Raw genomic sequence first — 24,670 nt, forward strand, 5'->3', positions numbered from 1 at the left:
AAGGCCTAGAAACACCAGCTATGGTCCCATCCCAGGCTTCCAACTAACCTCTACTATCTTCATCCTATGACTGATCATGTTCTCCAATGCCACATCCAGGCAAGTCCTCAACTCTGCAGAATCCAGCAATCCACTGAGAAGAGGGTCATTTTGGAAGTGCATTTTCTCTCGAATCACAACTTGCTGCAGCTCGGAATGGAGGTTTCCATTCAGTTCCAGACGGCAGATCTCAGCAAGGATATGCTGAAGGCCCTTCTGTGTGGATGAGGACTCTGTAGCAGCCACTGAAGCATCCAGTCCAGGGATAACTAATTTGACCCCATGTACTGCCACCTTAGACTGTAAGTTTCGGATCAGACCTATGGAATGGAAAGGGAAATGGAAGGAAGAGTCAAGAATTTCCAAGAATTCTTTTCCTCTTTGCCTCCATTTGCTAAACCAGCTGATAGCATCACATAGTACAACATCCTATATCATCAGCCCAAGCACACAGATACAGAGCAGCCTCTCTACATTCACATGATTATGTATTTTGTGGTAGTTGCCCCAAACAAGTAGGCTTTGTAGCAAAAACAAATGAAATCCCCACTGTTACATGTGGTAAGACTAACTGAAAGAGGGCAACTAACAGAAAACTTCTGATTGATTTAGGGAGCTGTGGAGGAAAATTTTAAGTTTCTGCAGATACAAAACTACAAAAATACCTTTTTGCTTTATAAGCTGATGGGACATAGTTCATCCTGACTGAGGATCAGGAACTGGATTACAAAAACCCAAAATATTCCCACCACAGCCTAGGAAAAAAAAACTCTGGGGCAGTATTTGGATGCTGCAGGGGAAAACTAAAGACAAAAAAAAAAAAAAAAAAAAAAGGAAATCTTTAAAATCTATTTCCAAGTATAAGGAGGAGCATGAGCATGAAGACACTTTACCAACATAGAATGAAAAAGATTACTGTCTCAAGATGAAGCAAAATTCACCACTAGAGTAAAAATTAACAAAAAAAAGAAGTAACTTTTTTCTACTGGATGAAAAGGCACTTAAAATTATTAGTTTAGTGGATCCAACTGTATCCATAAACACTGTATTTAGCTACCAGTTTCAGAACAGATTGAACTACCTCTATTTAATTCTTGTGGCAAACCATTGTTTTGATGTGTGCCTCACTAAATCCTTTTCCCTGTTTGGATATGTGCCCACAATCAAATGGGAATAAGGATGTCACCTTGCCTATCTTGGCAGTTCACAGGGAAAAACAAACCAAGATTAAAAACCTCACTTAAGTAAGCTCTCTGGTCAGTGTCTAAAGCAACTAGGTTGGCTTTCTCCTTAAAAATGATTTGTGCCTCTCTGCTTGCAGAAGGGGTTGTACCATCTGACACCACATCCGACTGTTATGGGATAGATGTCCTTCATGGCTTTTTATTCTTTCCCGCATTCTAGAGATCTCAGGCAGAACTAGCTTTTAGCTTCTAGCAGTCATACAAAGAACCCTTGCTGAAATCTTCTACAGAGACCAACACTTAGTATCTAAGTTCTAAAGGAGTATGAACAGCTTCTCTCAGGTTGGAAGTATGACAAGAAAGCAATCCCACTCTACCTTTGCAGTGCTCCAGATAGGCATGAAGATGGGCACTGGAAGACAAACAGTTACTCTCAGTGTAGGGCACAAAACAGAATTTTTCCAGGGTGGGAGGTATCTGTTCCTGTTGTCGTCGCGGTGCCACGGTAGCATGAAGACCATTGATCTGAACTCCTCCTGCTTTAAGGCTATTAAGGCAGTGGTCCACAACAACTTCAAAAGCTGAAAAGTCAGGAAAGAAATGTAAGCTCGAAAAGAAAAAAAATATTTTGTTTGAACAGTACTATGTCAGGCTCTTACAAAGAGAGGTTACAGAGTTGCAGAATAGCTTGGAGAATAAGAGGCCTACCCCCCCACCACCCGAAGCCCATCCTACTACTTCAGAATTCACTCATTCATCCAGCAGTCAAAAGCTCAAGCATGAGAGACATTACCTTCTATATTGTCTTGGTATTGGCACACCTGCTCTTGATGCAGCACTGGATCAATACAGACTGAGCGAATCCTCGTGGGTAAGCGCAGACTGCGGCCAGCCTCAGGTAAGATCACCATATGTAGCAGAGCATCAAGGAAGGCTACCCAGTTCCCATTCCACAGAACTTTGCCTGCACTTGCTGCAGAAGAGGAAGAGAAAGCCTAACTGTTTCATCATTCACCAGATGCTAGAATGTCACTGTTTATTAAATAGCGAGTTTGGTGTATGTACACAGCTTCCCCTATAAACACCACACAGTTCTACATTGGAGAGAACATCAATGCTCTATTAGAACTCCCAGCTGTTCTCTTATCAAAGTATAATTACCTCACAAGGCACAGTCAGGTGAACTATTAATACAAATGGAATTAAAAGATCAAATAGCCATCATTGTAATATCCAGGCTCATTGTGCTTCTTTTAAAAAGAAATTCACCTTCACTGTTGCATTCTAGAACACCCTGGAAAGTTGGTCCATAATTATATCCACGCAGATGCAGCTCTTGATAAATGTCTTCTTTCAAGAGTCCAGGCTTTGAGCTCCTGTCTACTTGAGTCCAAAAGCCATCTGTCTGGCTATGTAAATTCTTCTGAGCAGTGTTTTCTAGGAGGGAAATCTTCCCTGAAGGACACAGTAACAAGAATAACAATCATTATCACTGTTTATAAATACTGGATTTTACTAAGACCATATATATACACTTACACTTCCTTCACTTACCACTCACAGCAAGATTCCCATTTCCTGACACCTCAAAGCAGTGGGAAGCTGGCATGAGTCTTACTTCCAGCTGTACTGATCCTGCAAGAAACATTGAATAAGAACTGTGAGGTCATTTAATTCTACCATCCTCAAGCAGAACTTTTTCTTTCACTATCTCTAGACTCACTGCTCAGAACATGCAATAAAGATGTATACTACTTAACTACACTACTATACTACTTAACTGTATGAATCCATTACTTTGCTCAGTCATACTGCACTCTTCTTTATAGTCTCCTACATTCCTCCTCACTTTTCCCCATGCATTCATTTCCTCCCACTCCCTCCATCTTCCCTACACAGTAGTGCAGCTATACCAGCAGTCCTCACTCACCCTTCTTGGGAATGATAGTTGCCTGATGAATTGTGACATCTTCAAACATAACAGCCATTTCCTCCATGGCCATGCCAAGAGACCGTGCCAGTGTTCGCCAAGCCAGCACTAGGTACCCAGTTGCTGGGTACAAAACTCTGCCATCAATGCAGTGACCAGTCAAGTAGTGGTCAGGAGACTCAGGACTCACATCTGTCAAAGAACAAAGATCAGAACAAAAATAATGAAAACACTCTCATTGAGAGGTTTTGCCCCCTCAGTATCTACAAGAGGTTCTAGTTTCTCCAGCTATTCTGCCTAAAAAGATGCAGCTCTTAAAATTACTCTGTCTAAAGCAACAGAGGTTCCCAGTTTGTTCATGTTCTCTCATCCCATTTCAGAAACATACAAGTTGTTTTACAATCCAAACCAAACATTTAAGTTTCAGAGGTTGGCTTCCAGGATGCTGTTTTGAGTATTCTTTTCTTAGTTTTACAAAAGGAAACACACAGGTAAAGCAGGAAAGCGACAAACAAATAATAAACTCCAAACCAGCAACACACCAATATTGTAGACTGAACCAGATGCAGAGCCTTTGGAACCTCCTGGAAAGTCTTCAGCTTTTGAAACATCCCAGTCCTGACTGTGGTCCCATTTGATGTATGGAGAAATAAGGGGTGTTCCCACAGGGACAGGGTATTCCACAGATGGGAACAAGTTATTCCCAAGAACATTTATCCTATAAAACAAAAAGAATCAAGACAGTGGGGGAAGGGATGGGAAGAAATAGTACGGAAAAAATTGGTTATAATACTTAAGAGGTCAGGCAGTAATTGGTCTCGGACTCCATATGAGATGTATCATGAACAGTTATTGCAGCCAAATTTGTAATTAACAGTCTATAAGACGCAAAGTTTAGTTCCAGAAGTTAGTCTCAGGTTCCTAGGCCTTTAAAATGGGACTCATCCTTAGAAGGCACCTTCCCCGCCCAAGCAGTCTCTAACCCACAGGAACTCTTCACAAATGAGCATGCTAAGTATGTAAAGCACAAATGTACCTCCCATTTTTTTCAAGGTTTCTTGAAGGAGTATTTAATCCTTGTGAGGACATGCTTATTAGAGAAGAGACCTGAATTCCCTTCCATTATTCCACTCACCCTCCTCCCGTAGTCTCCTTACCCAGTTACATGAATCTTTCCAATCTGTGTTAGGAAGAACTCCAAATTATTTTTGTGCTCCTTCTTCATCAAAGGTAGAATGGTGCAAGTTGGTTTCAAAGTTCTCCTCAAGATAGCCTGGTAAAGCAGAATCCATAAATCACTGGTAGAAGGCATTACTTACTACTTTGTCTCTGAATTTTTATCTATAGGTCTCAAACCATTTATGTATCTGTGCCAAGAGTTCTGTGCTAGGTGCTGGCACATATACCACTTTAACAGGGAAGAGTACCCTTCCAGCAACCCAAATTGTTGCATATCTGGTAAAGCAGAACCTTAAGAATATTGATGCAATTCTGCCAAAACACAAATATCCCTTTCCCAAGCAGACTGTGAAGCGAAATCAAAACCTGGACTTGAAGAACTGCAAAATCACCTTCTCATGCCTCCCACTTGCACACACTCCCTTCCCTGGAGCAGCACCTTCTAGTCTGAAGTATCCTAGAGCATTTTTCAAGCAAAAGCTATTAGACCAAAAAACTCAGCCTTGAATACCTGGCCCAATTTTTATCTTGTCAATTTGATCCTGCAGTTTTTACATGAGAAAAGAAAGGAATGGAAGAGAAAAATCAGAACACTCTCAAATCCAGACAATGAAGTCTAAGTCACTTGCATTAGAGTCCAAAATCGAGGCACATACTGTATCGAAAAAATATCTGCCCAATTTAAAAACTGTACTCTTGATTCTCCATTCAAGTCACTTTCAAAGCATAAGACTAACATGACACAGCAAAAATACACTGGATTGAAATTCAGAAGCACTGTATAACTATTAATCTTGATTCATGAGTAACTACTATTTTTCCTAAGACTTCTCCTCTTGCATGCCTCTGACCAAATGAAACAAACCAGTCCTTGAGACTTAAGGGACAGAGACAAGACCACACCACTAATCCTGAAGAGCAAGAATCTCCCAATGCACCTCAAGTTTTGCATTCTTTACTATGGAGGTAATTCCACAAGAATCAACTTTTATAGGGCGGGGAGAAAGGAATAATGATCTGATCTCATTAGGGAAAGGAGTTTAAGAAGCTGGAAAGCTCCTGTGGTCTCAGAGTACTTGGTCTAGGAGAAGGGAAAACACCACCACTTTTTAGGACGAAACCTCAACTCAAATTCAGTGTACAGATGGTAACAGATTTTTTTTCATAGAGAAGGCCTGTTAAGTCTGCATCCAGACTGTAATTTTTGCACACACTCTCCATTAGATCCAAACACTGAAATGCTTTCCTTACTTATTATGCAGTCCAGAAAGGTGGCTATCAGCTATCTGAAGTGCATAGGAACAAGTAACAGCAGTAATGTGAATGTCTGCATGGGAAATGGTAGTGTGTTAGGGATTTTTTAATTTTAATTTTTAGTATTAACACACCCCTTAAAAAACCACAAAGAAACAAACAAAAAACCAAACATTAAGACTGGAAAAAGCGTAGAAGTACTGAAGGAAGCAAATGTTCTCAGAACTAGGGTGTAAAAAAATCCCCAAAAAACCAAACCTGCAGTCTTCCTTAGCCCTTAGACCCTCAAACTCCTTGCAGCAGCACGATACTATCAATATAGTATCATATTGAAATAGTCAAATACAGTACCTGTAAAAGAGCATGTGGAGCAATCTCTACTACAACAGCATTCTCTGGAATATGCTTCAGACCTTCGTGGAACAGCACTGGATTCACTAGGTTATTCACATGGTACTCTGCAGAGGAATTCCTAGCCAGATCACCTTGCCACTGAGATTCAGGGATAGATGTACTGATCCATCGTGCTGAGCGAGGTTTAGGGTGTGGAATGACCTACAGACAGTCAAGAAAGAAGGACAGGAGAAAGAGTTACAAGTCATAGAGAACAATACGATAGGCAAAAGCAAACAGTTCCTCCATTTCTCCCAGGCTGACTGGTCAGGACATCCTTCTGCTCGAGGCCAAGTGATTTCAAACATTAGATTTCACAGTGGTCTACATGCTCTTCAAGAGATTTTTCTCTTCCTTTTGAAAAAAGGAGTTCCCTTAAGGTCAGCACAACCTACAGTCAACCAAGGTGTCAGAGCATAAGCCATGCAAGCCACAGTTTGGCAGTATTACCTTTTTCAGCGCACTGAGCAGTGTTGGTGCAATAGATGCCATGTAATAGGAGTGAAATGCGACGCCAGCACTGCGCACCTCCTTTGCAAACACACCATCTTTCTTCAGTTTGGCTACAAACTCATTCACAGAGTCCTAAGAAGAGGAATATAAATGAACTAAGAGGAAAGATCACCAAATACTTGGCATCTGTAGAAGCCGCTGTAGTCCCTCCATAGACTTCATCAGTTGCCATTTAAGGGGAGCCATAGCAGGCATGAGGCTATTGCCCTTCTCAGTCTTATCATTTATCATTGTCTCTGCCCATGGACATAAGAGAGATTTTATTACTAGCTTACTGAGGTAAGGCATGCATATCACTTCCTCTCACAGACTATTTGTGTAAGTCTGTATAAAGTATTAGGTTCACTCCACCACTTCAGTCCAGCTCCCCGTTGCAAACAGGTGAACTCTAAGTAAGCTTCATACTTTCTTCAAACCTGAACTTCACAGGCCCCACTCACAATCCTGATATGCACTGTACCAGTTAAATGCTCACCAGAGGCCCTGAAACAGTGACAGTGTCTTCAGAATTGTGACAGGCTGGTACCACATTTGGAGGACAGCGTTGTTTACATTCCTCCCATGTCAGACCTGCAGAAGGAAGATGACAGGACAACAACAGTGTTTCTAGCTATGAGCCTTATAAGAGAAGGAAATCTTAACCACACAGTCACTGTGCTCAATTCAGCACTTTGTGAAATTGGGAAGTACTCGCAAGAGACTGATGGATATTTCCCCCCCGGCTCCAAAGCAATTCTGCAAAAGCTAAGAATATTTGCCCTAGAGCTTTAACATGACATTTATCACAGTTATGCTGAACACAAGAACAGAAGCCAAATCTTTGCACCATCCCATTAATGAATGAGGTGGGGGTAACCCTCAAACTTTCAAAGAAGCTACAGAATCTGTTGCTTAGTCTCATGTTGCCATTAGTTTCTAGGAGCCAAGCCCACCTGTTCTCTCACCTGTTCTAGCTAGGATTGCTGAGAGACACAAAATATCCACAGAAATCAATACTCTAGTGGTATGCTAGGTTGAAGCATCTGATCATACACTACACAGATACAAGTCACAGGAAGAACTTAAACTCAACATCAGATTATCAAAAACATACTATATGCAGTTTTCCAAGTTCTATGATAAAAATGCCATTTATTTAATCTCAAGGGGAAAAAAAAAGTTAAATTAGGTAGGTAGTCTTTTGTACAATTACTTAAATTAAGAAATCTGAAATTATAGCACATCATCTAATCCAATATACTGCATTATACCTGCCACAGCTTTTCTCCTAAGTGTTTCAGCTTTTAATTGACCACTGCATCCAATAAGAAACAGAAGAACAACAGTGCTACCAATAATAATTTTATTTTTAAACACACAAGCCACTATAAAGCCGCACCACAAAGCAAAACTGCTGGGTCCAAAATTTTACCTGACAGTGGGCAAAACTATGGCTTACAGAAACACAAAGCAAAGCCTGTTCAGGAGAAAGCTTTTTCCTAATTGCTATTAGACCATAGTAAATTCCACTAGCCAGCTGCCCATTACATCATAGTGGTTACTGTTTTCACATCTCATTACTCTTGCAGACAATCATTAGTCTCCTTTTGAAAAAAAAAATTACAAAAAAAAAAAAAAAATATATACACACCTTGTTTCAAGGTGGTTATTTATCAGGCCTGTCATTGGTCACCTGACAATAAATCCCTCCATTTTCACTTAAATTTTGGATGGTGACCAAAATCCTGATGTATTCCAGGACAGAGATCACTACCATTGTATCTACTTAAATATTTAAGAACTGGTTCTACATCAGAAGAAAATGAAGAAGAGGCAACAGTGGCCAAAATTTTACAGACATGATCGTTTCAGAGACCAATTTTATCCCAATGGCATGCTACAGAGATCAGAGGCACTTTCCTCTATAACTTTTGGTAAGGGTGTACCTACCAACAGCAGCCATTCCTCCAGGTGGCAATTTGGCCTCTTTAACGCATCGTCCCCGCCAATAAGCGGCAAGAATGGCTTCCTCATGACTTAAGGAGTTGTCTGCATAGCCACAAGCTAGTTCTCCGACTGAGTGGCCCAAAATCCCATCAGGTTGCAGACCTGCAGCCTTCAACATATCAATCTGAGCAATCTGCAAGCAGAAGTAAGATTATTGCTTTCATGCCAGAGTAAGCAGGTGTCAGGCCTCAAAGGTACACTGCAGTAGCAAATACATAATAAACTTTTTGGTACACACATTCTTGGCCCCACTGCTTTTTTTTTCCCCTGCAACTATAGTTCCATCTTCCTTTCAAAGCAATCCCAAGAATCATCATGCAACTCTAGTACTGTCTGGGCCTCTTCACAATGCAATTTTCCACTAAGAAAATATTTCCAACAACATAAGGCTGCCAAGAATGTGTCTGTACAAGGAAAGAGGCAAGACCAGCTCTCCAGACCACTTCAGAAGCTTGGCCTCTAGTTTATTAAGAGACCATGAATACCACATTGACACTCAGAATCATGAAGAGGCTTCATTCAACTTAATTTAGTACATGTGCAACACAAATTTTAGAAGACATTAAATGGAATTTTACTCCTTGGCACATTTGCCTAAAACTTAAGGGCATTCCTAAATCTCTTAAAGGAAGAAACCATGCCACATACACACACAGATACACATGTAAAGCAGTTCAGACCAGTATTAGTCCAAACATCTTGTAAGAAAAAAGCAGTGAGGCCAAGAATGCCTGTACCAAAAACTTTGTTATGTACTTGTAAGTGGCAAAGCCCAAAACTCTCAAGCGCACAGCATACTCCCTCCACTCAGAGAGCTATTTCCAACAGCTGCCGCTTGTTGATTACATAAAACAAGCATCCATCAGTCGGTATAAAGTGTTACCAGACAAATGGATACATTAGCAGAAGGTGCTTGTATGAATTGAGTCCACCACCCCCCTCCACTAGCCCTTTGAGTCTTGCCTGAATAGCAGCTAGTCCAACAAATGCATGAACAGTGTCATCAAAAGTGTTCTCATTTGCTTGCAGCAGCAGGTCTGAGACCTTCAGGCCTGTGTTCTTCAAAGCCTCATCTGAACGCAATATAGACTGGCGAAACAGATCCAACTTCATAAGGCTCAGGCCCATGCCTTTCCACTGTGTTCCCATGCCTGCAGGATAGGCAAGGAGAAAGTGAACTTTTAGTAATACTCTGAAACAGGAGTAGACACAACACACTTCCTCTGACAGTTAAAGAATTGTAACTAAGAGCAAAACATTGTACATTTCTTACATTCTCTAAATTAGGCACTGCTTTTAATTTTGCTGGACTTTGCTATAATCAGAAGACAGTCAAGTTGGAACGTTTTGATAAAATACAGATAACACTAGACTCCTAGACATGTCACAGAGTTGCAAAATATTTCCTCATAATACACTGTAAAATAACATTAGAGCACAGAATACAATTGTTCAAGCCCCAGATTTAAAGAGGAATGGAAAAGCGCGGACTCTATGCTGCACACCTACCTGAGCATATGTACCAGAGGGGTCTATCAGATGCTTGAACTTGCTGAACCTCTTTTATGTCACTTTCGGTGCCAACCAGTGTGTAGCCCCTGTAGGGCATGGAGGACACGGGAACTGTAGAGATATCGCTGAGCAGGCTTACAAATGGGCTGCATCCTCCATGTTTTCTGCTCTCTTGAATTAGTGTTTCCACAGCTTCCTGGGTTCTGCCAGAAATCTGAACCAGCCTTGGCACGTTACAAGTCTCCAGAGGCTGGCATTTGTTCTTGTTTGGCCTCAGAATGACATGAGCATTAGCACCTCCAAAGCCAAAAGAGTTGATACAATAAGGCCACCTTTCACTGGTGTTGGTTTACAAACTACCTTCAGAGAACCATCGTGTAAGGCAGGAATATCTGGATTTGGGGTATTGAAATGAAGATTTGGAGCCCACAGTCCATGTTCCAGAGAGAGAATGACCTGAAAGCAAAACCAGAGTGTTCTGTGCTCCACACTTGTCTCACGACAAACATTCTTTTGTTGTTACTATTTTACTACAAACAACCATATAGCATATTCTGAAGCAGTTCTCTATGTCTGGACAAAGGGACATTCCAGAGAATAGCATTATTGATGTTACTGAGGTAGCAACTGCATCACCTAGGCAAATTTTGAGACCATGCAGAAAGTTAGCAGGGAAGTTGAGAGCAGTAGCATAAAGTTTAGCTTCCAGTCTCTTTCTAAGTGGCAAGCCATGCGGTCTTGCTGGAAAAGTAGCCTAGGTACTAAGACTATCACATCATCTTTTTCCCCTTTCAGATCCCATTTATCACATTCTACTTCATCCCTCCCCAGTCATACTGAGTCACAAATCAGCTTCCTTATCACAACAAAATGCTTCTACTTCTTGTTTTGCGGCAAAAGAATCAAGCTGAAGCATTGGTAAAGAATTCTGCTTGCTGCTTTACACCTGCTTGCTGTTTCCCTGATTCAAAATGCAGAAACAGCAGACTGGGTAGAACTGGCAGAGCCAAAGGGAAGTACTGAAACAGTGTGAGGAACAAAATATCTGTGCCAAAAAAGCAAGAGTTCCCTTCTCTCAGTAGCTTCTCTCTATGTACAGCTCACAACACCAAGCCCACATTTATCTGTGGAACAAGCCCAGCAAATTGCAGACTACAAGGTCATCTACAAACACAGTGTGCTCTGTATGTTTGACAGTTCCTTCATCAACCCAGAATGGTCAGAGAGACATAATGTCTTGGTAGTTGCTCTTCCAAGTTGACTATCAGACATGGTAGCTTAACTGGGAGAACAACCAGTGTGAGTATACGACTTCAACTCACAGTCAACGTGTTTTTAAGCTGTAATCAAAGTATTTTCATGCACACTGTCCTACACCTGAAATACTACACACTTTGAATGTGCTGCTGCATTACACTGATACATATTGTACTTTAAATTGGCCATGGTTTCTACCTAGGTTTGAGAGCACAGTCCAGTGAGCATATCACCACTGCCACTAAAAAGCTTTGTATTTGCTGCAAAGCAAGTGATTAGACAGGCTGAGTAATTCAAAGATGCAGGAAGAAGACTTGGCAAGTCTTAGTTTCATTCCTACCTATCCATATAATTAATAGTTTCTTTTCAAGTCTGAAATCTGATATTTTCAAGATCTAATTTCCTGATACCTCACATAGCAGCATTTTATGGAATTCTGGAAGAAAACATTTACACAAATTACAGATATCCTGAGACAGTTACTGTCTAAGAAACACTGAGTTTGGTATAGAGGTGGGGCAACAGTACCTCAAAGTTATGATCCTGTCCTGACAGATCACAGAACCACAGTAAACAAACTGTTTGTTACATACAACACAATATGGATTGAGAAGCTTATTTTATGACTAAGCTATCATTCCTTCTATGAAGAATGTGTCAGTCAGAGATAAAGGCACTAAAAAACCCCTAAACTTTTCTTTACAGTGAGACAGACACTGCTATCGCCATGCAGGTGAGGCTACGCACAGTAAGTTTGTATTTGGACCACAAGTGACCACTCTGAAGAGTCTAAAACTAGCAGTGGCAGTGTACGTGACTTTGGTTTGCAGGGTTCTATGGTAATAGGCTTACAAACAAGTGTGAACATTAGCTAGCTCTCTGCTAAGCAGTTTAGCAGCCAGAGCCAATAGATGACTGTCTGCCTACAGCAGTAGTTAGCAAGCTGGTTGCTAAGACAGTTTTTCATGCTGGCTAGCCTCATCCCAGAGAACTCACCTGGCTTCTTGCCACCCTAAGAAGAAAAGGAAGAGATGATACATCCCTAACAGAAAGCCAAAAGGATCGGTTGCTCTTTTGGCACTGAAAGCCCACACTGCCTCTCATCTTTGATCACTGTCAGCTACTCCAAACATCTAAATCCCCCTACATGTATGTGCCTCAAACCCAAATGATTTGCAGCAGAGTTCTGTTGGAATTCCCAGTGTAAAGATTAACAAAGTAATCAAAAAGGATTAACAAAAGGATCCTAAAGCCTTCATTCTGAGCAGAGTTACACCCTACAGAATTCAGTAGGAAGTGGGAACGGAAAAGTGTGTGCACACAGCAGAGAGCCACCTGAGTATTTATTTGGTGGTTTGCAGGACAGCCACCAGAGCTTTTTAAATATTCACATGTGAAGTAAGTAGTTAATGAGAAAAACCTGAGTTCTTATCATTATCAGTGAACATTTTACCCTGAAACAATGCAGATTTTCCTTAAACCAAACAAATACAATCCCACACACTGGTGTTACCCACCACCCCAAATTTTCCTTCTCAAGCCTCCCGTTACCTTGGCTAACGCAGCAAGCCCTGAGGCAGGCTCTGGATGACCCATATTTGACTTGGTTGATCCGATCAACAGTGGTTCCCGCTTACAATTGCAGAAGATACCTGTAATGCCATTCACTTCCTGTGGATCTCCAACCTAGTACGAAGAGAATCAGAATGGCTATTAGCCAGCACTTCTGAAACACACCCCAAAAGAGAAATCTGAAAGATTATGGTGTTCAGGTAAAGTCCAAAACTAGTGAAGCAGAACATATTCTACTAACTGGTAGAAGACAAAAAGTAGTGAAGCAGAACATATTCTACTAACTGGTAGGAAGGCAAAAGGGTTTTACTTTGAGAAAAGAAAGAACAATTTAATGGAAAAGTGTGGCAAGTGACACAAGAGAAGAAAACACTCAGTCCCCAGGGGACCATGCTGACCTTGGTGCCTGTCCCATGAGCTTCAATATACTCCACTTCTTCAGGTTTGATGCCACTTTCCCTGTACAAAGATCCAACCAACTGCTCCTGCATCTTTCCAGATGGGAATGTCACACCTAGGATCAAAATTACCATAAATTCCACTCTCCTATCAGGTGCTTCCTGTTCTGATTTTAGCATCCTTTCATTTGCTTTGGGCTGCCAGATCCCTCCCAAAAAACCAAATTAAACTAAAGAGCTTATCACCATGTCCTTAGCACCAAACTCTCAGGTTCTTTGTAAGAAGAGAAGAGGAATCAGATATTAACATAAAGCAGTGAGTTTGGCTAGGGTGGAAAGATACTGGTTAACAGTATACTAGATGTCTAGGTTAAGTTACCCGTGAAGCTTTGTGTCACCACAACTGGAGAGCAGGAGAAGCTGGACAACAGTACGGTAAGAGCCTTAGAATTATAACACTGTACTTACATTTCTACCATCAGTGCAGAAATTACTGCAGAGATGTCCTGAGGAATGCTAAATTAGCAAGACAACATTGCTGTTACTTCAGTACAAACCACCACTTCTCTCCTTTTAAGTTCTTTGCAAAACAGGGTCCTGAACTTTGCATTATCAAAACCAAATGCAAACACAAAAAACCATTCACACATCTAAAGAACCCTACAACAGACCATTTTTTTATGGCAAAGACTCTAGACTGAACAGTTCTGTAGGTATCTCAATTTTCAGCAGCTTGAGATGTACCTTGCTCCTTGAAGCCATCAGTGTTAACTCCAGCATTTACTATTGTGGCATAGATCCTCTTAGCCATAGATCTCTTGGTCAAAAGAACAACAACAGCAGCTTCAGAGCGACAATATCCATTTCCTGAGAGCAGAGAAAGAACGAGTCATGACTTCTGCTCTGCTTTGTAAAGAGTTGCCAAACACCACACAGTAAGATTACTGCTTACAATGGACTGTTATTAGAATTTGACATACCTATTTCTTTTAAAGAAAAATTTAATGACCTAGAAAGACACAGCGCTTATCACAAATGACAACAGAAATTCTCCATCAAGAGACGTCTAATTTTTCTCCCCAGAGGCAGAGGGACGAACCATATGGTATCAGTTTGTTCCCCACAGTTAGTTTTCCAGGTTCAATGCAACATAGATCAGGTACAGCACATGTCCCCAAACAGCACACCTTGGAACAACTACAAGGTCAGCTCTTGCTGTACAGACTGTACTGTAAGTTACTCTCATACAACATAAGCTTTTGTACTAATGCCTTACCTGAAACATCAAAACTCTTGCAGGCACCATCAGGACTAAGCATACCCAGTTTCATGAACTGCACAGATGTGTTGGGTTTCAGCAAGAGGTTGACCCCACCTACAAGGGCTGCACTGCACCGCCCATGACAAATTGCCTTATAAGCATTTTCCAGAGCAATGAGACTAGAGGAGCAGGCTGTGTCAACGGTTAGGCTTGGTCCTTAAGAAACAAAAGGAAAAACAACCTTAATTTCCTAGATTCTTCTCCAAAGACTACAAGACAGGATTACAAGAAACATATTAAAAAAAAACGTTGCTTCAGAACACAGCAGATAAACCCAATGCAATGGCAGGCTAGAACTACCATCTCTGCCTACTTACAAGGTAAGGCATGAGAAAAATAGGAAAAAATGAGAAAAAAAAATTGCTTTAAAGGGCACGTTTAAAAATTCTATCTCTCCACCAAAAACAGAACACAGCTTTACAGGCAAGTCTCATCTGATTACCCATTCTCATCAGTAAATATCTCTTGCCCTTCCTGATGCTGCCTTGTCATTACCTCTGTTATCTGCTGCAATCCACACCAATTTCCATCTCTCCATTCCCTTCAATATCATACATGGATTAAATCATACCCATCCCTTCAATCACATAATTTCTGTGGCTCTCCTTCTACTTTACTCTGGTCTAGCTGACTTCCATGTATCTTGACACCAAACAGCAGTCTCAAGGCCAGAAAGGACTGAGGCCTTTTTATAAAGGCTTCCTGATATCACCATCTTTCAAATGAACACCAGCTATGCCCAGCAGCAGCAGCTGAGCTATAAACCCTTACAGGGAGTCCTATCATATAGTCACTATATATTTTTTAGTTCTCATATGCTTCCTTAGAAAAGTTATATGCTATTTTCTCTTTCCAAAAGGGGTCTGTGCCATAATATCCATCCCAGTCCTCTACAGCAACCATGGTACAATCGTTGAAATTGCAACTGATGATCAGCATCAACAGGATTGCGGGGCACTTACCTTTGAAGTCAAAGAAGTAGGAAATCCTGTTGGCAAGCATAGCACGCTGACAGCCAGTCATACTGTATCCCAAAAGCTCTTCTGGATCTTGGCTAAGGGCTTCACCAGCTTCTGATCCACTGGCACCAACCCATACACCTGTGTCTGTGCCACGAAGGGTGCCTGGATTAATACCTATGGGGATTGGAAGATAGATTACAATAAGCAAAAATGAGGAGCAAACTGAGATAGCAGGTACACTGTCACCAGTTCACCAAAAACTACCTACTGTCCCTTTCTGGCATGCCTGCAGCATTGTTCCCTTACCTTTACTAACCTTTTAACTGTTTCAACTGCAGACCTTACACGTCTTACTTCAGAGTCCATCAGAAGTTTGGTATTGGTTTTTGGCCAGAACATACTGTGCCCTGACAAAGGTTTTCAGCCTAGCTGGGCACTGCTTGAGTCTTGTGTAAAAAAGTGCATGGACTACAAAAGTTAGGACAAGCTAACAGCTGACTTCCAGTGCAGAGAAAATGAGCAGACTGAATGAGAGAAAAATCACGGCACATGAAATGTCATGTGAGCACATCAGTATCCAACTCCAGCTGAGACTGGGATACAACACAGAAATGAGAATTCTTAAGCACAAAAATAGCCAACAACCAGAACAAGAAACAACTTTACTCTAAAAAACAACACATAGAAAGGTCAACTGTCAGAAATCTCTGCTGTTTCTTTCTTGAATATTCTGTTTGTCTCCAGGATGCCTGAAGCACAATCTCCAGAGGTTCAGAAGCAGAGAAGCAAAATATCATTTCATTAAGTCACAGAATCACAAAATGTGAAGTGTTGGAAGGGACCTTAAAAGATCATCTAGTTCCAACCCCCCCACTGCCACAGGCAGGGACATCTTACACATGACCAGACTGCTCAAGATCTTACCCAAACTGACCTTGAACACTGCCAGGGTTGGGGCATCTACAGCCTCCCTGGACAACCTGTTCCAATACCTCACAACCCTGACAGTAAAGAATCTTTTGCACTCTTTCAATTTGTAACTAGTCAGAACTAGTGAGGTTGTTCCAACTTTCTCCCCACATGCTTACATTCTGACAGGATACTGATTGACATGAAGAATAAACTCCTTTGTTCAGTGGATAAGTAACTCAAAATCTCAAAACACTGGCAGTGACAGAAGAAAGAGGCTCCTATTTCTGAAAGCACACTTCCTAGGAAAAACCTTCTATAGAAACAGATCAAATGCCACAGATTTTCCAAGAATCCAGCCAAGAGACAGGAATACATCAGACAATCTGTCATTCATTTAGACCATGGATGAGAATTCTAACCAAGCCATCCTTCTTTCCTCTTACAAAGGAATTATTACGGAATATTAGGGTAGAGCAGAACATAGATATGCACTAGAATTGTTGACTGTTTAAGTGATTCTGTCGTATTGCAGGTACAGATTTGCTAACAGTCAGCACTGATTTCCTTGTTTGCATTCCAGAGACCACAGCTTTGTTCTAACCTTTATACTGATCTGGTAACCCCCCACCATGTCTTGGAGCTCCTCTCTAATGCAATGGCATTCCTTTGTTAAGAGTTCTCATCACACAGGTGCATGTTTGCATGTTATACGGAGACAGCTTAATTTTCCCATGTCAGTCATTCATCCACTTACCTCCATCCAAAATGGCCTCATATGAAAACTTCCAACAGCAAGCGAAGTTGAGGATCCATTGTATTAGCTTGTTTGGGGGTGAACCCCAAAAAAAGATGCATCAAATTTGCTTAAGTCCTTGAGCTTCCATTTCTCTTGGGCAGTCCATAAATTCCTGTGAAGAAAAATTTGACACTGAGTCCCAAAACTACATCAACAGTGAAGCAGCTACAAGCTGAGAGACACAGTACAGAACGACCAGAGTCTATTTTCAATTGTACATGAAACCTCACTCCCCTATGTGGCACTCAGAGGGCTGCATGAGTATCTACTGACCTACCTCATCTGGGAATGAGAATGCTGCATTAGCAAAACCAATTGTAAGGTTTAGGACTCTACTGGCGGTAGCAGCAAAGACATTTATCTATTTTAACCATTTTGCTTTGGTAAGTTGTACCAAGCACATATAGTCTAAATAGTGGTTCCAGTCAGTCACCAGTTAGAAGAAAAACAAAAGCTGCTTTTGACTTCTGCAAATTACTAGCTTGAATTAGGTAGACATGTGCCAAACACTTCCAAAGGACAATCAGACAAAAAAGGAACATTGTAAAAAAGCCATAAACCACAGGACTGGAATCCCTGTGCTACTTTTGAACTCAGAAAAATGCCAGAGCTCTCTTACTGTCAGCTGTCAGGAGCAGGTACAGGATTAATGTTGTCTACCTGCTCTGTTTGGAATGCTCTGTTATTTGAAAGTAAGCTACATATTATTATAAGCTGCTACTGCACAGGACATAACATCATAAAATGGATTGCATGAGACCTTCATAAAAGTATTCTGTTACTGAATTTCTTGACAATTTATCAAAAGTTAATTCAGGTCTGGTAGGATTTTGATCTCATAAATTCTCCTTTCATAGGGTAATTCCTCTAAAACAATCAGAACTCTGGGCTCCAAAAGGAGGGACAATAAGCACTCACCTGGTTTCCACCTCCGATCATCCTCTGTGACCATATCAACTCCATTAAGCAAGTTCTCCCAAAACTCTTGCAAGTTCTCAGATTCTGGCAGCCTTCCTGCTATGCCTGCAATCACCACGTCCTCCATCTCTTAACTTCTCCCTGTTGCTGTGATCCACAAAGCAGTAAGGCTAGTAAGATTTCACAGAGGAAAGTATATGTGTCTTGTCTTCCTGACATGTTGTGACAAACAAGTGTATTTGCAGGAACACCCACACAGGAACAGCCCACTGGAGTCTCCACTATTAAAAAAAAAATGCCAACTAATAAATGTCCCATAAGACCCAGTGGGGTTGATAAAGATGAAAAAGATTATCCTCAAGGAGCATCAGTCTCTGGGAACCACCAATTTCTATATGACAACCAAAAAAATGAGTATGTCTTCCTCTACTAAATGCACAGCCTCTGTGAAGTCAGCAGAGAATAAAGATTAAAATGCTGGAGCAGAGGTGGGTGGAGAAATTATGAAATACACATAGTAAAATACATAATTACAAGGCAAACCTAACAGGTAGCAAAACAAGTTCTACAATCATTCCAAACTTAAATGCTAACCTAAGAATCAATAATCAAAAGATTTGTTGGACGTGAAAAAAATAAATCCCAAACAAAGCTACAAGATTGTACGAAACCACCCCCTCCAAATAAATAACACAACCCTAACCTGCCCCCACCCCCCCAATTAACTCTGAGCAAACAAAAACCTGACCAAAAGCCCAAACCAAACCTATCAATTGACAAAAAAACATAACAAACCATCCATACATGCACACACACAGAGGAGAAAACTCACACAAAGCACAAAGGCTATAATACAATTTAGCATCATTTAAAATGATAAAACGAGAGAATTAAGTGTTACATCTGAAATGTTTCCTAACTGGACCCTGCACTGCCACACGTTTAAAGAACTGGGAATGTGGAACTGAACTACACCTGACTGATAGAGGGTGGTGCTTTAAGACATGGCAGAACAGATCTGGAATACAGACAGGATGAAAAATTTCAGCTGTTCTCCCAAGAAATTTGCATTCAAGACCCCAATCTCAAAAATCACAAGAGAACATCATGCTGCATAATGTAGCATGGCAGGGCACTTGTATCAGACCACAGCACCAAATGATAGCTCGTATACTACACACCTTTATCTTCTATTACAGTAAAAAGATATTAACAACTTACTAGAGAGGCATGCAAGTTAACTTGATGTTTCAGTTAAATTCAAATTATAATTTTAGATCCTGAGTAGACAAGTTAAAGGAGTAGGGGAAATACCCATATATACGGTGGGAGTTTTTTAATATGAAAATAAATAAAAGTATGGCTTGTAGGAACCAAAGACATAATAAGCATTCACAGTACTTCCTCAAATAATCCTTCTGGTAAGCAGGGCAAAATATTATTTAATGTGTGGGATTTTAAACAGTAAAAAACACAAAGAAAATCAGATATTCAAACAACTACAAGTCTGCCTTAAAAACTTTGAAGGCTTGTTACGAAAGAGCTGAAGTTTGACTTCCATCAGGTATTATGCTATACACTGGCAAGAAGGCCCATTGCTTAAGTGCTGCTGGTGCTTGATCATCTTCCCCAAAATACAGGACTAATGGGTACTCTCTGACAAGTTGCTTAGCGGTTGTTTTTTCCAACTCAAGATGCTTCTTCTGGGCATTGTTTTGCAGCCTCTTTTGGGACGTCCTGATGCTCCTGAGCAAGAAGCAGGCCCCTCTTCCATCCACAGACTACATTGCTCAGGCAAGGTGATACTTTCCCATAGCTGCATGAGGTTGCTGGGGTGTGCAGAAGGAAAGCAGAGCCCTCTGCACAGCTGAGATGTACCTCTGCCAGAATGTAACAGCACAGAGACTGCCTGATTTCTTTCACCCTTTTTTCCTTCAGCAGTTATCTTGATTCAGATCTGTGGAGTAACTGTGGAATTATGCAACACCTAGCACTGAAGCAGAAGAGATGATTACTTCACCCAGTCCATTCCTTCTGGGAGCAGAAACAGAAGTGCTCCCAAAAGGACATTTTGGATTTCTAGGCCTTGTGCTAAACACCCAAGCAAGAGAAGGTCTAAGTCCATTCTCGTTCATGTAAAAAGGAAACACTAAGGGCCAAGTTGAGCAAGGCCCTTACTGAGAAACTAGTCCCCAAAACTTAAGTCGGCAGTAATAAGCCCAGTCCACTCAGTGCTGAAGAGAAGCCTCTCAGTTTTTTCCACTCACACAGAACTAGTAAGTCAGTTTTATTACTGGTCTCACCACTGTACCTGTAAAATTCAACCAAGGGCTACAACTCTACCACACTTTCAGCATTTCTGTGCTGGGGCAGGTAAAGAGAGAACTTGGGCACAAAGTTTACTATTTAAGCTTAAGATATGAGACAAGAAAATGATAATTCAAATATAACTCAGTTTTATACCTCAGCTCTTTAGGTGATGATCTCTAGGGAGACAAACACCATTTCTATCTCAGAGGAATGAAATGTGACTTATTTAATTGTTCCTCCCCATCCCTCATCTCTTTCCCTAGAGTATCAGAAAAAAAATTTATCCAGGTATAACAAATCAACAAAACTTTTCTTTCAGACAGCGAAGTAATGAAATTCATCAACAAAACAATTTTTGCCAACTTGTTATGAATGTAGTTGAGCAAGACTATGTCAAAGGTGGAGAGAAGATGCTGCAGTAATCAAAATCAGAAGAACAAGAGCCAAGAAGATAATTTTAACTTGGACAAGAAGAGTCACAAATTAAAATTTTAATATACAAAGAACTAGAAAGATTTAGACTTGCCGGAAAGAGCTCCAAATGCATACATCTAAGATACAAATTATGGATTAAGCAGCAGATAGCAGAGAGGATCTGCTGTTGAAAAACAAGAGTGGTCAGGAGAAAAGTCATGAATATTAAACCATCCCTGATTAAACAGTGATTACAGTAGTTGTTGCAGCTACCAACAATGTTGTTGGTCCTCCTTAACAGACAGTTAGTAGGTAAACTATTTAAAGTTGATTGACTTTATCCCTAAAATGGTGAATTACATTATTCTTTTACTTTATTAGAGACTTGTTTTCCGTAGAGCATTTTTTGACTGTACGCAGTGACACAGTAAATTGACAGATTTTCAAGTATAGGGCATAGCACAGATCAAGAAAGAACATTTATTTCTGTAGATGTTTTAAAAGGGATTAGACTAGAGCAAACAGTCTGCCTCTACTACCTCTGATGAGTGAAGTGTTCAAAAGCAACAGGTATAAACAGGAGACAAAGATAAAGAGGGACAAACACAAAACTTCCGTTCATAAGGCTGTATTTTCTGAATCCATCCAACCAGACATCTAACATCCTTCTTCCTCAGTTTATCCCATGCATTTGCTTGAGTTGTGTGAATTTTCCTCAGTCAACTTGTGTTTTTAATTGAATGTTGGGAAGCTAACACACCACAGAAAACCTTCCCTCCCTCTGCCAAAGTATCAGTGCAGTAGACACCTCAGTTAAGCCTAAACTAGCATCTCACTGGATTTGCACAATATTTTTTAGCAATTCTTTTGTGTTGCTGACTCATTCCATTTGTGACTAGTAATAACTAGTAATCCCTTCTGGTATCAAAGCTACTCAAGTTGAAATACTGTTTTCTAATTGCATTTAAAACATTTTTTTTCAGTCCCTCACTAACTTGGCATCAAAAATTAATCAAAAAGTATTAACCATCATTTTCCACCATCCCTAGGCAGCTGCATAACTTTTAATAATACTTTTATCCTACCATTTCCCTATAGAAATAGCCCTCTGACCATCAAGCATATAAGCTTATAGAGGGGAAAAAAACCCAAAAAAATCCAAAACTAAAATGTACAAACAAACAACAAAGTGAATGTAAAATCTGACACCTTTGCCTGCTCATATCTGACTTGCCAACCACTGAACATTATCTTATTCTGCTGTAACTTGTTCACCTAGGGTTTAGTGAAGACAGGAAGGGGAGAGGGAGGGAGAAACAGCTGATCGCAAAGAATGACAAATAAAACCCAAATCTTGTTTTGCCTGATGCACATTTCCTTCTCCTAGAAAGGATCAAAATATTTATTTCAATGTTATTTTGATAGCTGTCATCATGGTGGGACAGAATACTTAGTATTGTTTCTAGACAGTCCAAATCTTCATCTGTGTTTTGGACCTCTCATTATTGTAAAATGAAATACTCATGACTCCTCCATAGCTTTCTTCAGCACAGATATTGAGAAAATGACTGTTTTGTTTTCAGTACAACTACATCACAACCCAGGTTTCCTAATCTCTAGCTATCATTTCTAAAATTTGTAATAAAAAAATTGTCCTTACAGAGAAACTTCACTTATGAAGAAGCCACAATGCTTGTCTCCAAAAAAACCCTTCACAGAATAGAGGCAGACATAGTCTGGTTTTCAGTCTTTTGAAAGCATTTGGCTGTATGTTACAGATTCAGGATGTATGTTATCTGTATTTACAGATTCAGTTTAACAAAGACCTTTCAAATGCCTCTGTTTCAGGTAAGTATTTGTCCTGTTGACCACAACACCAATGAAAAACAGAGTGCATTACATTTAAAATGCACTACTTAATGGGAATATGGTTCAAAAGCTGTTATGGGAGAAAAAAAAGTAAGTAAATTAGACAGCTCATGGAATCAACACAGCTTGGTTGACTCCCAAGTGGTCAGAAGTTACCTGTATAAAAAATCTAAGTCCCAAGTATGACTATATCATGTTTGTAAATATCTGTTCATAACTGCCCTCATTCTCTGAATTCAGCCACTAAATGCAGCCTTTCACAATGTACTATTCTTTCACTTTGTTTCAGGAAAAGTTGAATCCTTTGCTCACAGGGCTTGAGGTTTCTTCTCCATTTTTTTTAAGACAAGACATGCTCCAAAACCTGCAAAGATGGTCTTTCGGAGTATGCAAGTTAATTTACACAACCTTAATACTGTCTATTTTAATTTAAGCATCCAAATACAGCTTTTAGCTAGGAAAATATGGATTCAGTATCTTATAGGGCCGTTGTGCCAGGGAAGGAAGGTGAATAAGAACCCTACAGGTGCAAAAACAGCCAAAGAGAGAAGATGATCACGTTCCTAACAAAATCAAATCATCAAATCCCATACTGGTGTGCGACCACCGGGCTATTTTGTGTGGGCCGTTGGTTTATAACGAAGTGAGAAAAAATAGTTGAGCAGTATACAAGGCACGTTTTTTCAGACGGATTCCCAGAACCTGCTGGCGAGTCTCCCTTCCAACATCGAGCGGCGCGATCTCCTCTCTTACAAGCTTCTTCAGCCTGCCACGACCGTGCCTTCCGCGCTAACCCGGACGGCGTGGAGAGCGCAGCGCCGCCGCCCCGCTGCCCGGACAGAGCGGCCCGTCCGGCCCCGGCGCCCACCCGAGGCAGCGCGGTGCTCGGCGCCCGACTGCGGCAGCGCGAGGCCGCCGGGGCCGACCAGCCCCGCGGCGGGCGCGGCCCCTCACGCAGCCGCTGCTGCCGGGCGCGCGCGAGGACTGCGGGCAGCGGGCCCGGCCGCGCCCCCGATCCCGCTCGGCCCGGCGGCGAGGGGTCGTGGCCGTGGCGGCGGCACGGTCCCCGCCCGCCGCCAAGATGGCCGAGCGCCAGTACCACAATGCAGCCACCTTGCCGGGCGGGCGGAGTGGCAGGCTGCGGCGCGGTACCCAGGCGCTGAGGTGGAGGACTCTCCCCAGAACGACCGCGCTGGGCCACGGGAGAATGGCCCGCAGCAACAGGGCGCGGCGACCCCAGGGCCGGGGAGCAGAACCTTCCGGTCGCGCGGACCGTGCCCGCGGGCCCCCAGCCGAGCCCGCGGACCCTCATCGCTCACCCGGCGTAGAGGGCAAGATGGAGCCTACCCAGCGCACCCGCGGGGCGCAGGCGGCCCGCGGAGCCTGGAGCAGAAGCTGCCGCTGTCCTGACCACGCCGCACTTCTGTGTCCCGCCGATACCTGCACAGGTGCGGATGGCTTCGTGTCGGTAAGACTCTGTCGTCAGCTCAGTGCGGGATCGGGATGCTGCGGGGCGGGCGCTGCGGGTGGACGCTGCGGCGGCTGGTGCCTAGCTGCGCACGGCCGATACTCCGCGCTCTCCTCACTGTCTCCCTCTAGCTCCTACCGCTATTTAAGCAGTCGCCACCTCCAGCGGCCACGCCACATGGGCTGACAGTTTACGCCTCGCCGCAGTCCAATGAGAGCCGGGCAGAGCCGCCCCGGTCAGACCCGGGGTGATGCCAACCCCTGCCCGCCGGGCCGGTCCACGGGAGGAGGGGATCCTGGCCAGGCCGGGGCGGGCACAGGCGGGCCCCCTGCCCGCGGCACCGGGCCAAACTCTCGCGCCCCGCCCCGCACTGGAGGCGCGTGGAGGGCCAGGCGCTGTGGCGTGCCTGGCTATGGGCTGGCCTGGCCTGCCGGGGACGAGGCAGCGCCAATCCCCCGTGGGCGCGGACCTTTTCGTATCTCT

General features: G+C 42.2%; 1 protein-coding gene across 1 annotated transcript in view; it reads right to left on the minus strand.

The window, feature by feature from the left end:
• FASN (fatty acid synthase) overlaps positions 1 to 24,352 on the minus strand; it is a 41,756-nt gene extending 17,404 nt beyond the window's left edge. The window contains 26 exon segments of the mRNA XM_033076668.2: positions 49 to 359; positions 1,601 to 1,804; positions 2,017 to 2,196; positions 2,493 to 2,678; positions 2,778 to 2,858; positions 3,154 to 3,345; positions 3,696 to 3,871; positions 4,311 to 4,426; positions 5,938 to 6,141; positions 6,430 to 6,564; positions 6,968 to 7,062; positions 8,422 to 8,611; positions 9,442 to 9,629; positions 9,988 to 10,311; positions 10,314 to 10,446; positions 12,799 to 12,933; positions 13,218 to 13,333; positions 13,962 to 14,084; positions 14,494 to 14,694; positions 15,501 to 15,674; positions 17,167 to 17,191; positions 17,193 to 17,243; positions 17,245 to 17,291; positions 17,294 to 17,320; positions 18,127 to 18,273; positions 24,160 to 24,352. Coding sequence (XP_032932559.1) covers positions 49 to 359; positions 1,601 to 1,804; positions 2,017 to 2,196; positions 2,493 to 2,678; positions 2,778 to 2,858; positions 3,154 to 3,345; positions 3,696 to 3,871; positions 4,311 to 4,426; positions 5,938 to 6,141; positions 6,430 to 6,564; positions 6,968 to 7,062; positions 8,422 to 8,611; positions 9,442 to 9,629; positions 9,988 to 10,311; positions 10,314 to 10,446; positions 12,799 to 12,933; positions 13,218 to 13,333; positions 13,962 to 14,084; positions 14,494 to 14,694; positions 15,501 to 15,674; positions 17,167 to 17,191; positions 17,193 to 17,243; positions 17,245 to 17,291; positions 17,294 to 17,320; positions 18,127 to 18,253 — 3,741 coding nt within the window. The 5' untranslated portion in view covers positions 18,254 to 18,273; positions 24,160 to 24,352.
• Between the last annotated feature and the right edge of the window lie 318 nt (positions 24,353 to 24,670).

Source organism: Catharus ustulatus, chromosome 20 (assembly GCF_009819885.2).
Source record: "Catharus ustulatus isolate bCatUst1 chromosome 20, bCatUst1.pri.v2, whole genome shotgun sequence".
NCBI lineage: Eukaryota > Metazoa > Chordata > Aves > Passeriformes > Turdidae > Catharus > Catharus ustulatus.